Raw genomic sequence first — 12961 nt, 5'->3', positions numbered from 1 at the left:
TATACACTGGTCCGTGTGTGCGATTAGTAACGCAGCCAATCGCAGCACCCCAATGCTTACTTTTCCCTTCGTCGACCGGGTTTCGACAGCAGGAAGAGCGCGGACTTCCATGTCTGTTGCATGCTAGAAAATATGTTCTTTAAAGTCTCTATTGGTGGTGGCCAGGGAACCAGTACCTATTCTTTGCCTATCTTGAAGCAAATCATGTACGGCACCGCACACAATCTTGCCGTCAGCAGAGGTGCGATTAGACTTTCAAGTTCCCCTTCCTACGCTACAACCCCTTCACTCCGGAGACTCTCAATGTCATCCTCATTCATACCGAGAGTGTCCTTCAAAATCTCATCCGTATGTTGCCCCAGAGTAGGTGGTGGCATGCGAATTCCCGGCTTCGAAAATGAGTACTTCACCGGAGTATTGACCAGCCTCATGGGACCACATACTGGATGCTCAACCTCTTTGACCATATCACGAGCGAGAACTTTTGGCGGTCAGAATTGAGGCGTCTTTAAACATGGAAGAGGGCATACCATGTTCATGATTTAAGGTAGTCTGAATGTCATTGATGGCTGAATAAGCTGTTTCAAGGTCAGTTGCTTTGATTGTAGCGTCCTGCTCTGTGGGACTTACGCATCCCGCAACCTTCCAAAATTTCAAGCCACTCTTGCGTGCTCTTCTTCCGCGTCTCGTTCTCAATCATGTCTTCTAACACATCTCGATTCTTAACTCTTAACGCGTTTGTCTTAAATCTTTCGTCGTTGATCCATTCTGGTTTTTCGATCTTTGTACACAAGATGCCATATAGCCGATCGTTTCCTCCACCCATCAGTATATCGCCGTCTGAAGTTTTGAATGCTTTATAGGGTACAATTGATGCTGGGAGCTCTTCAGCCAGATCCACTAGTCATGATTCAATTCAACTCACGGTGGGAAGTGCCCCATCTGCCAGAGTCTTTTTGCCCGCTGATGAGCGCTGAGCTGGCGATATTCGCGAGGGTAGCAACCTGGCAGTCACTAAGAGCAACATCAATATGCTGACCTTTGCCCGATTTCATACGCCCGAGGAGAGCTGCCATGATTGCGTTCGAAGTATATAGTCCGGTGGTGAGATCAGTTACCGCAACGCCAACCTTGACCGGTGGGCCATCCCTGGCTCCGGTGATGTGCATCAGCCCCATTTCACTGTCGCCATTTAGAATCTACATCTCTCACTAGGCTCACAAACATACGCTTCAACCATGACATCGTACCCAGCCCGGTTTCGATAAGGACCCGTTTGGCCATAGCCTGTGATGCTAGCATAGACGAGAGAAGGATTGATTTTGGATATAGTCGGGTAGTCCATGGCGTACTTGTCCAGTGACCCTGGTAGGTAGTTTTCGACTAATATATCGCATTCTCTAGCCAGCCGATGCAGGATATCAACTCCCGCAGGATGCGCAAAAGACAAGCCCAACGACTTCTTATTCCTGTTCACCTGCTCATGGTTAACTTCTGGAGAATTACTACCAGTAGGCACTCACGGCGAGATAGTAAGCGCTCTCTCCTGGGCCTGCGGTGTTTTCTCCACATATGTGCTTAGCGTAAGGCGGTCCCCAGGCTCGGGTATCATCTGCTTCTCAATCAGAATTCGAGCGCCATATGACTTGTGATGTGCTTGAGAAGCCTAACCCCCTCGTGTTGGATGCTCAATCTTAATCACTTCTGCACTATTTTCGTGTCAATCAGGATTCTTCAGACCTGCCAACCTCGGAGGAGGTGGTTCGTACAGGGCTGTCCATCGCATACCCAAGGTCACCCAAGATTTGCGTACAGTAAGGCTAATCAACGTCAGGACCCGAGAAGATTAGGAGTTATCACGACTCACTCCAGCAAGAACTCTGGTCATGTCTAGAACTTTGATTCCTGCCAGAGGTAGTGTTGATGCATCTGCGTTCATCGCGGCTGTTGTAAATTGTCGTCTTACGCTTTTGTAGAGCCAATTGGACCTGGACGAGCGCAATGAAGCTTGGATTGCTCTTCTAGACTGCTTGAGAAGTAAACCTGCCATGATTTCTGTTGGATGGCCTGCTTTGCAAGGATTGAAATGTGAGGTGTATTGGTCATGGAGACCAGAAGCTGCCCCGCGATAGAAACCCGAAAGCTCCCCTCACCGAGGCAGTTCAAATCTCTCCATCTTCCACCCGAACATCACCGACACCCAATAATGTTCACCGGCCTCGTTGAGACACTAGGAAGTGAGATTCCTTTGCGACTATTCGTGCCGGCTAGGCTGACGGTAACTAGCTGTTGCCGCCCTCGAAGAGCTTGACCAGACTTCGAGCGGAGGAGGCGGCACTTCGTTGACGATTTCTGACGTGCAAGACATACTGGGAGACGCCCAGCTGGGAGACAGCATTAGTGTCAATGGTTTGGTTTTGGACTAATAGCAGCAAGCCTGGACTGACTTTTGCGCAGGAACATGTCTCACGATAACCGAGTTTGACAAGGCATGGTTCAAGGTCGGCGTTGCTCCTGAAACGCTTCGGCGCACGAATCTCGGATCTCTCCAGAAGGGCTCACGAGTCAACCTTGAGCGTGCAGTTTCCGCTTCCACCCGCATGGGTGGTCACTTCGTGCAAGGCCATGTTGATACCACTGCAACGATTCAATCCGTGACCCCCGACGGCAATGCCCTGACGCTCCGCTTTAAGCCCCGAGATTCGACTGTTCTCAGATATATTGTGGAGAAGGGATACGTCACTATAGACGGTGCAAGCCTGACGGTTACTAAGGTGGAAGATGGTCTAGAGGGCTGGTGGGAGGTCATGCTGATTGCGTATACTCAAGAGAAGGTGGTGACGGCGGCCAAGAAAGCTGGCGAAGATGTCAATGTGGAAGTCGATCAGGTCGGAAAGTATGTAGAGAAAAGCGTCGTAGGCTACTTCGAGAGCACGACCAATGGCGAGTTTGCCATCCTCGAGAAAATGGTTTCCAAGCTCGTCGATGAGAGACTCAAAGCACTTGGCAAGTAATTAATCACCACGTGTCCCAGACTCTCACCCGATGCTGCCTCCAAGCCTCCACTATTAGACTTACTTCGATACCCGGAGGATCGAAGATGGTACCAAAGGCATCAGCGGCACGGGCGGAGCGTTCGAGGCTTAAGGGAAATGGAGCGAATAAAACCTGACCATACAACACATCGGCCCAGTTTTCTCGTTCCTCTGGTACCCCGTGGTGCCTGGTTCAGGATTATGAAGGAGGTTGCAGACTTGTCGGTGGCGCAGGAGGAAAGTGAGGCGCAGCCTTGTTTTTCACCTGGCAAACCAATATAAAATGTCTTTGACGTCCATCCTCACGTTCTTGATAGCCATAGTCTCCATGCATGAGATTTCCGATCTTTTTTTGAATCTGAAGGCTGGCGAGATTGTTCAGCGATCATCAGAGAATGCTGCCTAGATATTGCATGATGCACCTCATCCTCTTCCATCCTTTCGACCATTCATGGTTGATTAACTTGCAGGAAAGAGGGCAATGTGTCTCGAATTAGCCTTCCAGAATTTTCTCCACCTTTGCGATCAATCCACCTCCGATTGCTTACAGTCCAAGACCAGATAATGTTAATCGGAACGAGAGGTTTAGGCAGAAACTCGCCTTGCGCAGCAGTGGCGGCACGACTCTACGACAAACCACATGTCTCGATGCTCATTTTAGTCAGGTTCTGCGGTCAACGCTCCGTCGTGTCGCCTTCTCCGACGGCTGTGCCGCAGAGTGGTTGCGCTCATCAGCTGCCAGAGGGCTCGCCTTCGCGAGATGCAGCAGAGATTGCATTTTTAGCCTTGGAATACGACTCGACTGCATGAAAATTGTGGTCTAAAGGAAAAGCTTTGAACGAAGATTGGGGGCCAAAAGGTCGATGTACATACCGTGATGAAGAGAAGGGAAAGCTACGGCTAAGGTGCAGAATTTATAAGGGGTTTTCGTCGGCATAATCTATTGGTTTCCTTGTCGCGGCCTGCTGGAACACGTCAGGACCCTTCAAGGCACAAGGCCGCTTGAACACCGGACACACTCGCTATCAAACCCTCGTCACCGAACGGCGCTCTCACGCTCTTTTTCGAGTTTATTTCAGTCCCCAAGAGCATGTGTGCGGCGCTGCCGCTTGGCTTCCGCTAAAGATCACCAAGTCACACGATTTATCATGGATTGGAGGCTCTTGGATTATGCCAAAGAGGCTGAGGACACGGCTTCTGGCCTGCAAATCTTCCTGGATGAGACACCTCAGTACGCCAGAGACATAACCGGAGACATTGCGGAACTTTTTGCCATTAGCAATGCTCTCCACGTCCTACATGAGGGCTTGGAGCTGTCCCGCTATGGAAGAAAGGCAGGTCGAATTTTGCGCGATCTCGAGATCGCCCTTCCGAGCTTAGGGCACACTCTCGATGATGTCCGCGACATGTTCAGCAAGACCAGAAGGAACGGTCGACAGCATCCGGGGGCATTTCCAGGTACTCCGCCGTACAATCTCATCTGGGAAGACGCTTGTGCCGAACTCAAGAGCCAAGGCATAGCCTTGCCAGTGCGTCTTGAATTATATCGAACCTATCTCCAAGCAATGTTCGATATTTTGAAAGGGTGAGTTGGTAGACCTCCAAAATCGACGGTCGTTTAACCCTGGAGTAGCGAGCCAGTAGATGACGACATTGACCGCATCCGACACCGATTAACAAGACTGCTAAACAAACAAGAGCCTATAGAGTCTTACTTTGACAGACTATCTGTTGATCCTCATGGTATGCTCAATTTTGTTTTCAGAGGCGTTTCCATCTCGTTTTTCTGTCTTCAATTGGCGATTGAGTTGCTGAGACATGGCTTCTTAAGGCCCGCGAACACCAAGACCCCATTCCCCTGCAACTGCTCGGCCGACTATACCACGCTTTCAAACATATCCCACCTACGCTCATCCTCATCCTCCTCCACCACCACCACCACCACCTCCACCTCCACCTCCACCACCGCTACCTCCTCGTTCCCCTATTTATGGAGAGATACCTTATATCCCACCGCCAGTCCCCGAGATTCCTCATTCACCAACGTATTCAACTACCTCATCTCAGAACTTCTCAACCCATTCCGATGGTTCTGGGAATGGCACAGCGCATTGGGCCACCAAGATTTTTGATGGCAGACATTCTTCCACGCCCTTCCAGATCCTCGGTCAAGCGTACGTCTCGCTTTAATATAAATTATGACCAAGCCCTTAACATCCTCTAGGACCAAATGTCTCGGCAGAGATGAGCCTAAGGCCCTCGAATTTCTTGATGGTGATGGGTTTCAAAAAGTACTCGAACTGTGAGTGCATCTTGTCCTCGACAACGATATCCACTGACATTCGATAGACCATTTGAAGCTACCAATGTCTGGGTCAGGCTTTATTGGAGAGCTAGTGATCAAAGAGCTCGTATTCTGTTTTTGACACTGGACCCTGCTGGGCGAAAGATGCGATACTGCTTCCCCTTGACTGGACTAAAAGTTTTGCGGACCGAATCTTGCCTTCAGCTTTGTCGCGTGAACAGACAAGACGGAGGGCTTGATTTGTGGGCTAACCTGAGATTTACTCTCTACGAAAGTATGTTTGCTGGCTGAGGTTCTTCCTCAATTAAACTAATTGGACATTAGGGATGGTCCTCTTCTACTGCACTGTTGTTGCAATGAAGCGCCAAGACCACGTCACAACGCCACAAGGACTGGAAGACTTCTTCGAGCCAGGCGAAAAGGAGGAATTTGGCGGGTACGAACCCCTTTCTTTGCTTGCTGCAATGCGGGTGCTGATGTATGTATGGCAGCGAAATCCAAGACGACAACTACTTGCACGCCTTCCGCATCTTCCGAGATCGAGACTCTGGAGGGGTCCGGTTCGAGACAACGGCGAGACGGGGGCCTCTCAAAACGATTCCAATCTGGACTGCCTTTGTTACTCAATACATTGGTCAACGAAATTGGATGAAACGTGTTGGGTCGACCACGGTTCAGCTTCGGGAGTTGCACCCCTACGTATTCTGCGAGGGCTATACCCCTCCACGCGGTCTGTCCGGCAAGTACCAATTGACATTTACCACAGCAGAAGGTATGTGGCTCGATTGAATATGCTGAATAACATGTCGTTAACATTTCTTAGATGCAAGGTTCTTCATCGAGTCCTTCCACCATATCAAAACGCGATAATGAGATACGAAACCCGGATCACGAAGTAGTATGAGAACGACGACCACGACTGTAACGACTACGGCCTATGTGAGACACGGCATGACGACTGGATGAGGGAGGATGGTTTGTATTGCAAAGATACCCCTCTCTTCAGCACGGTTTCTTCCCTCAGTCTGTGGAGATTGGTATATTTGCTTAGGTTTTTCCTTACGACACTCATTGGCTCTCTTTTGGCGAACGGTTCAGTGTGATATTTAGACGAGACGAATTAGCTGCAACGCGCTCTCATGGTTTATTTAATGGTAGCAGAAGAAAGCAATGCTGCAATGTGCCCTCACCGCTTCAGGCATAGCGGGGTGAAATAGGTGGTGATCCGTGCACTCGATGAAATAAATTTCCGGGTCCAGCAATCGCCGGCGACCTCTCTCCCCCAAATACACGACCACAACCCTTTGCCTCATTTGTTCAGTGTGTAATCATGGACAGCAACGCTGCCTCGGCGCAGCCCGAGCTCAAGGCCAGCGACCCGCTTGCTGCAATGGCGCATTCGGAGGCGCATTACTTCAACAGGTTCGCACCGCGCCGTGACCAGGTTTGGGGCAGATATGCTGACGCGCGGCGGACAGCTACAACCACCATGGTCGGTCGATGGACTTCTACTGTTGAGAACTGTGCTAATGCGCGCCGAAGGTATCCATGAGGAAATGCTGGTGTGTACACTCCCGCTGTCACCGCTTTTGCCCTTGACGAGCGCGCCGACTGACTCGACCCCCCTCACGAACAGAAAGATGAAGTGCGAACGAGGTCATATAGGGACTCCATCTACCAGAATGGCCACCTTTTCAAGGACAAGGTCGTTCTCGACGTCGGATGCGGTACAGCCATCCTTAGCATGTTGGCAAACCCCCTCCAGGCTCCCATTCCCGCGTCACGCGAGCAGGAACTGATGGATGCTGGACTAGGTTCGCTGTGAAGGCCGGCGCGAAGCATGTCATCGGCGTCGACATGTCCACGATAATCGAAAAGGCGCGCGAGATTGTTGAGCGCAACGGCATGACGTCTAAGATCACGCTGCTGCAGGGCAAGATGGAGGAGGTGAAGCTTCCCTTCGATAAGGTGGACATCATCATATCAGAGTGGATGGGATATTTCCTATTGTACGAGAGCATGTTGGATACGGTCCTCTATGCCAGGGACAAGTACCTCAAGAAGGACGGCCTTATTTTCCCCGATAAGGCAACCATCTTTATGGCGGGTATCGAGGACGGCGAGTATAAGGAGGAGAAGATTGGGTGTGAGTGCAACCTTGCCTGCTTGTACGCACGCTTCCTAGCTCCTATCTAGCGGGGCTATGCAGCGTGCACAGCTCCAAGTCGTGCGCTAATTATCACCGTAGTCTGGGACAATGTCTGGGGCTTTGACTATACCCCCCTCAAGCACACCGCCATGACAGAGCCACTTGTCGACACCGTCGACTTCAAGGCCGTCGTCACCGATCCCGCAGCAGTCATCACGTTCGACCTCTACACGGTCCAACCCAAGGACCTTGCCTTCACGCTCCCCTACACCATCACCGCCAAACGAAGCGACTTTATCCACGCTCTGATCGCCTGGTTCGACATCGAGTTCTCCGCATGTCACAAACCGATCCGCTTCTCGACCGGCCCGCACACCAAGTACACCCATTGGAAACAAACGGTCTTCTACCTCCAGGAGGCGCTAACGGTCGAGAACGGTGAGACAATCACCGGCATATTGAGCAACAAGCCTAGCGAAAAGAACCACCGCGATCTCGACATCAAAATTTCGTACAAACTGAATACCGATGATATGCATAGACAGGCGTCTGGCGAGGGCTCGTACCGAATGTTCGTCCCCCAGCAATATCCCCCTCCCTTTCCATCCCCTCCCCACTCCTCCTCCTCCTCGTCTCCCTTCAAACCTCATCCCACGCTCTGCCACCCCACCCCTGCACAAGCTAATGTATTTCTCTTAGGTGCTGATGTTGATATTTTCTCCATCTTATACACACACTTCCTCATTCTTCACCATTAGAGATTTTGGTAAAGGGTTGGCGTTTTCCCCTGGCTTTGGGATAAAGAGAGGAGACGGCATCATGAGCGAACACACCCTTGTGATGGCTTCTCGATTCGCGAGTTGCTGCTGCACTGTTTGAAAAAAAAAATTACCTCCGAGATATCTAGGGTAGCATGGTATGATTTATGAGGAGGAATGAATGAATCATGGATGTTCATCTATGATATTACTATTTTTGCACGTGGATCTTTTACTTATGCATAGCTGCAGCTTCAACATGATAGACATTATGCCCGAAAGGACCATATGAGAACTCAACAGGTTATACTGTGGAACTAGTTAGGGTATGAACACAGGCTGTCTACCTAGACAGACAGACCACCATGCTAACAACCAAATCCAATCGTAAACATCATACAAACAGACGCCGCAAACGCCATTCCCTCATGCACATTTAATCATCATCCATCCCCACCCTCAACGTCGTCTCCGGATCCTCCCACTTCTTCGCCTTAAGCACCCTCATCTTCTTGATTGGACTCGCACTCTTCGCCTGCGCCTCCCTCTCCATCCCCTCCAACCTCGCCCTCAGAACCTCATTCTCCCTTTCCAACTCCTCCACCCTCTGTCCCATCTCCGGATCGGGGTCCTCATAAATCTTAACCGCAAGCTGCTGCTGCTCCAGCATCTGCTGCTTCGTAGCTTTAATCACAACATCAATCTTGCGATCCATATGCACCTCATTATGATCCTGCTCAGCATCCCAAGCTGCCTGCCACCGCCTCCGCTCCTGCTCAACCGCGTTCTCCATTTCTGCAAAACACTCGTCGCGGATGTCTTGCTCGATTTCTAGCATGTGCTCTTCGGCCGCGCGCCAGCTCTGCTCTGCGGCCTTGCGGCGCGCGGTTTCTTCCGTGAGGCGGAGGGCGAAGATCTCGATTTCAGCGGTTAGTCGCGAGATTTCGGCGTTCGCAGATTCGAGCTCCTCGAGGACGGCAGAGGGTGTTGTGCGGCCGGAGGATGTGGTAGAAAGGGCAAATTTGAGGGGGGTGCCGGAGAGGATGGTGGAAGTTGTGGAGGGGATGCGTGGGACGGTGACTTCACGAGCGAGGGCGGAGTAGCGCAGTATTTGGGACGTTGCATTGAAGTCACCTTTGGGGTCCGCGGTAACGATCATGATAGATTTCTGGGGATGGTGGTGATGGTAGTGACGGGTGTTGGATGAGGGGAAAGAATTTGAGAAGAGGAGCTCGGTGAGTTTGCATTGACGGAAGGGGACGATGTTCTAGTGTTGAACAGAGAGTTAGCTGGGGGTTGGAGGTGGAAAGAAGAAGGTGCGAGAGTGAGGGGTTGGGTGCGTACCTTGCTGCCATCTTGGTTGTCGGATTGCATTTGCATGCATTGACCAAGATACATGAGCGATTCATTAATCTTACCAGCTTCGGCGAGAGTAGCACCCGCAGTCTTTGCGTTGCGAGCGCGTTCCGATCCTGCTAGGTCGACGATGGTAAGGGCGCTGCTAGACCATGGACCTTTACGCTGCGCATCCCGCTTCTTGACTTCGACACAGAAGAAGCCGTGGCTCCGAGAACTGACGGCATTGCTACCAGTCCCTGCCACCTTCCTCTCCATCAGGCCTGTCTCTAGAACCATCAACGCCTCCTCCAAGCTTCCACAGATGATCTTAGTTAGACCTGCCACTACCTTCCTATCAGGACTCTGTTCTGTGCTCTTGAACAGCAACGCTCGACGTTTTAGATTGGGATTCTTGCTCTTCGTCGCATTTCCGGTGAGAAGGTCAAAGATCCGGTCATTGTAGACCTCGTACATGGACACAATGATAGAATACTCCGCGCTCGAATCCACAGATATATCAACATCGTGAACGCTGGGGTTTTGAGGAAGGGTTGAGGGGCGTGGGATGTTCTTGGACCTGTTTGTCGGATTCGTGATAAATGAACTACAATCCTTTTTGGGAGGTAAGCCTGTATTCGCAGCCGAACGGGTAATGCGAGAGAGATTTCCCGTGACAGGACGGATAGAATGAATGCCTGCACTTGGTCGAGCAAAGATGGGAGATTGGAGAAATGGGTACGGGTTCTCCGAAGTCACGTGACGAGGAGAGGACAACGACATTTGATCAGATATGAGATACTGAGGCGCATGAGAAAAGGAACTTACAGGCATGGGAGTCTGCGCTCGTGACGGGTAACGCTCGGATTGGTTGTCTCCGTACATGGAGTCTAGGAAGGCCGTGGCGGTGAACATATGGGCTTCTGACACATCTGCGGCAGCGAGGGAAGAAAAGGCTGGAGCGCCGTAGAAGGATTGTACAAGCTGGGTTCCGGTGCTTTGGAAGAGGACATGGAGGGCCATTTGTGTCAGGCCGCGCTGGGACTTGGTGCCGAGGATTGTGTGGCTCTGGAATTCAATTAACATTTGCGAGCCTGGATAAGTTCTGGTTGTGGTGCTGTACCTTCCCCGACCCAGTAACACCCAGAGTCGCCAGTAGTCCATCCCGTCCATCTCTCCCCTTCCCGCCCAACACTCCCTCGATCATTGGCACCACGCCAGTCCCTTTAAATAACTCGGATTGATGTGCATCCTCTTCAAATACTCTCGTGAAGGCAAATCGCTCGACTGCACGCTTGCGGCCATCATTCGTGGGCGGCTTAATTGTAATATGGGTTGGATTTGCAGCCTCGATTTCTTCGACGTTGAGAAAGCGTTCAGCTTTGGCGGAATGCGAGGGTCGGAGACGGAGAAAGACATCAAAGAGAGAACTTGACGGTCGAGGAGGAGGTTCCATGGCCATTTGGAGCGGACAAAGTTCAGGTGCGTGTCTGGCGTAGTGGTCGATGGTGTACCGATCCTGTGGAGGTGCTGCAGGTGAGTTGATCAACAAGCGCCTCGGCCCCGTTGCGCCGGCAACCATGACCGAACATCAGAGCACAGAAACTCTACCACCATGACGACAGACTTCATCAAATGAAGCGATCATGAAGCTTTTATTCATCGTGACAGAAAGCACCAAGTATGTAGTTTTATACCCTCTGTCATCGGCGTAGTCAATTTGTTCAACACTCTCTTTCATATTCGTTCCGATTCCAGTGCTCCCGCGCCACCCGCTCAATCCACCTGGGCATGGATCCCTCAGGCAGAACATCTGACATCTTCAGTGCTTCATCGTCTGGTTCTACTGTATTTTCCTCCTTCTTATCTTAGTCGGTCTCCTTTAGCCCATCTCCTTCGCGTCAAGCTTCTGATGGAATCTGCACGCCCAAACCCAAATATATGCGATCGGTGTCATTCCATTTTCCAGAACTCTTTGGTGGTTAACAGCCACCACCCTCCTATGGCCGTTTTGCTTGGTATCTAGATTTAAGTTCGGTGCAAACATCTAGCGAAGCGGGATGTCATCTTTGTGCCGAAATGTGGCACGAGGTGACAATTCTGGAGTAGCCGGAACTGCAGCGAGTGAGCACTCTCTCTCTCCGCTTCAATAATATCTTAGCAGAAAGGATATTCGCAACGATCCTGAATTAAAAACTGATAGAAATTCTTTGCTTCGCTGGACCTTGCATTTCCTGGCTCTTTCAAAAGAGGAATACCAGGTGTTTTGGGAGCATCACTTTTACCCCGCTTGGAATGATACTTCAACATCATTTACTAGTTTTTTCATGGAGCTCCCGAAGACCAGAACACAGGAGAGCCCTTCCACGCGGGATCTAAATCTTGCCAACGCCTGGCTTACCTCGTGGCTCAATGAGCACACCGTCTGCAGACGGCAGAACAACCGCTCTGCCTTACCTGACTCCAGGTTTCCCTCACGGCCGATAGAAATCTGGACTGATGGAAAATGTAAAAAGGCCCGTCTCATAGAACGCAAAGATGTCCCAATTAACTATCGGTATTTGACTCTCAGTCACTGCTGGGGTTCTGGCCCAGTATACACTCTGCGATCGGATAACCTCGACAGCTTAAAACTGGACATCCCGTTCTCGGAACTTCCTCAAACATTTCAAGACGCTTTAGAGGTAGCTCCTTGCTTCGGGTATAGCTATTTTTAGATTGACTCCTTGTGCATCCCTCAGGATAATATACACGAATGGGCCAGGGAGGCGGAGAGAATGGCCGATTATTACAAAAATGCTGTCCTCAAAATTGCGGCTACTGCTTTTGCGCCATCCGATACTGGTCTTTTTATTTCGAGAGCACCAGATGTTCTAAAGCCCCTGAAGGTGTCAGTAGACCTGTTTCTCGATGATTCACATCACGTTGGAGAGCACTGCCTTACTTAGGATATATTCTGGTTCGCGCGGGTAGAGAAAGCACCATTAAACAAGCGGGCTTGGGTGGTACAAGAAAGATATTTCTCCCCCCGCATCCTACACTTTGGCAAAGATCAACTCTTGTGGGAATGCCAAAAGCGTCAGGCATCAGAAATATCACCAAATGCACTACATCGGACAGTGTCGACCTCCTGAAAGGTGGCTTGTCTCCATACCAGCGAGCTATACGTCTGAATTCGCAGGGTCACCGTGGAGAAGTTCGACTATCGTGGCACAGGATTGTTGAAGAGTACACACAGGCCAGTCTTACATACCAGAGCGACAAACTTATCAGCATCGCTAGAATGACCACCAGATTCCAGTGGATCTTGGGAGACAGGTGCATCTTCAGGCTCTGGGAGGGCACCTTCCTCATGGATCTTCTCTGGTATCGCGAGTAG

The 12961-nt window shown here is 50.8% G+C and overlaps 6 protein-coding genes across 6 annotated transcripts; 4 read left to right on the top strand and 2 right to left on the bottom strand.

The window, feature by feature from the left end:
- Positions 1–160: 160 nt before the first annotated feature.
- On the bottom strand, positions 161–2398 carry BDR25DRAFT_302185 (caib/baif family protein-like protein). The gene is made up of 9 exons (XM_033689741.1): positions 1868–2398; positions 1789–1820; positions 1672–1709; positions 1524–1612; positions 1230–1477; positions 926–1182; positions 631–876; positions 531–578; positions 161–481 (listed from the first exon to the last, which is right to left on the bottom strand). Exons 1-9 carry the CDS (start codon positions 2048–2050, stop codon positions 270–272), a joined length of 1353 nt encoding a protein of 450 aa, XP_033550055.1. The 5' UTR covers positions 2051–2398; the 3' UTR covers positions 161–269.
- Positions 2171–3271, top strand: BDR25DRAFT_302184 (Lumazine-binding protein). The gene is made up of 3 exons (XM_033689740.1): positions 2171–2237; positions 2287–2409; positions 2458–3271. The coding sequence occupies exons 1-3, from the start codon at positions 2207–2209 to the stop codon at positions 3012–3014; spliced, it is 711 nt and encodes a 236-aa protein (XP_033550054.1). The 5' UTR covers positions 2171–2206; the 3' UTR covers positions 3015–3271.
- Positions 3272–4183: 912 nt separating this feature from the next.
- On the top strand, positions 4184–6349 carry BDR25DRAFT_387388 (uncharacterized protein; the record flags this gene model as incomplete). The annotated part of the gene is made up of 8 exons (XM_033698055.1): positions 4184–4620; positions 4669–4778; positions 4867–5209; positions 5260–5337; positions 5385–5614; positions 5665–5776; positions 5832–6112; positions 6164–6349. 8 exons carry the CDS (start codon positions 4184–4186, stop codon positions 6208–6210), a joined length of 1638 nt encoding a protein of 545 aa, XP_033550053.1. The 3' UTR covers positions 6211–6349.
- Positions 6350–6855: 506 nt separating this feature from the next.
- On the top strand, positions 6856–8417 carry BDR25DRAFT_302182 (arginine n-methyltransferas-like protein). Its single transcript, XM_033689739.1, has 5 exons — positions 6856–6902; positions 6977–7086; positions 7155–7486; positions 7589–8060; positions 8189–8417. The coding sequence occupies exons 1-5, from the start codon at positions 6870–6872 to the stop codon at positions 8193–8195; spliced, it is 954 nt and encodes a 317-aa protein (XP_033550052.1). The 5' UTR covers positions 6856–6869; the 3' UTR covers positions 8196–8417.
- Positions 8418–8683: 266 nt separating this feature from the next.
- On the bottom strand, positions 8684–11038 carry BDR25DRAFT_218489 (kinesin; the record flags this gene model as incomplete). Its single annotated transcript, XM_033684936.1, has 4 exons — positions 8684–9514; positions 9592–10197; positions 10411–10650; positions 10706–11038. 4 exons carry the CDS (start codon positions 11036–11038, stop codon positions 8684–8686), a joined length of 2010 nt encoding a protein of 669 aa, XP_033550051.1.
- Positions 11039–11994: 956 nt separating this feature from the next.
- On the top strand, positions 11995–12961 carry BDR25DRAFT_323799 (HET-domain-containing protein; the record flags this gene model as incomplete). The annotated part of the gene is made up of 5 exons (XM_033692120.1): positions 11995–12049; positions 12112–12266; positions 12300–12470; positions 12531–12701; positions 12764–12961. 5 exons carry the CDS (start codon positions 11995–11997, stop codon positions 12959–12961), a joined length of 750 nt encoding a protein of 249 aa, XP_033550050.1.

The sequence above is a fragment of the Lindgomyces ingoldianus genome (genome assembly GCF_010093535.1).
Source record: "Lindgomyces ingoldianus strain ATCC 200398 unplaced genomic scaffold BDR25scaffold_9, whole genome shotgun sequence".
Classification (NCBI taxonomy): Eukaryota; Fungi; Ascomycota; class Dothideomycetes; order Pleosporales; family Lindgomycetaceae; genus Lindgomyces; species Lindgomyces ingoldianus.
This window is presented reverse-complemented; position numbering and strand designations above follow the sequence as displayed.

Excerpts from the sequence above, each read along its gene's own strand:
- BDR25DRAFT_302182 (XM_033689739.1), top strand. The coding sequence starts at position 6,870 with ATGCGCGCCGAAGGTATCCATGAGGAAATGCTG. Across the intron at positions 7,087-7,154 it reads GGTACAGCCATCCTTAGCAT|GTTCGCTGTGAAGGCCGGCG; the intron begins GTTGGCAAACCC and ends ATGCTGGACTAG. Across the intron at positions 7,487-7,588 it reads TAAGGAGGAGAAGATTGGGT|TCTGGGACAATGTCTGGGGC; the intron begins GTGAGTGCAACC and ends TTATCACCGTAG.
- BDR25DRAFT_302185 (XM_033689741.1), bottom strand. The coding sequence starts at position 2,050 with ATGGCAGGTTTACTTCTCAAGCAGTCTAGAAGAGCAATCCAAGCTTCA. Across the intron at positions 1,613-1,671 it reads TGAGCATCCAACACGAGGGG|ATGATACCCGAGCCTGGGGA; the intron begins GTTAGGCTTCTC and ends ATTGAGAAGCAG. Across the intron at positions 482-530 it reads TACCTTAAATCATGAACATG|TTCTCGCTCGTGATATGGTC; the intron begins GTATGCCCTCTT and ends GACCGCCAAAAG.
- BDR25DRAFT_302184 (XM_033689740.1), top strand. The coding sequence starts at position 2,207 with ATGTTCACCGGCCTCGTTGAGACACTAGGAA. Across the intron at positions 2,238-2,286 it reads CCTCGTTGAGACACTAGGAA|CTGTTGCCGCCCTCGAAGAG; the intron begins GTGAGATTCCTT and ends GACGGTAACTAG. Across the intron at positions 2,410-2,457 it reads AGACAGCATTAGTGTCAATG|GAACATGTCTCACGATAACC; the intron begins GTTTGGTTTTGG and ends ACTTTTGCGCAG.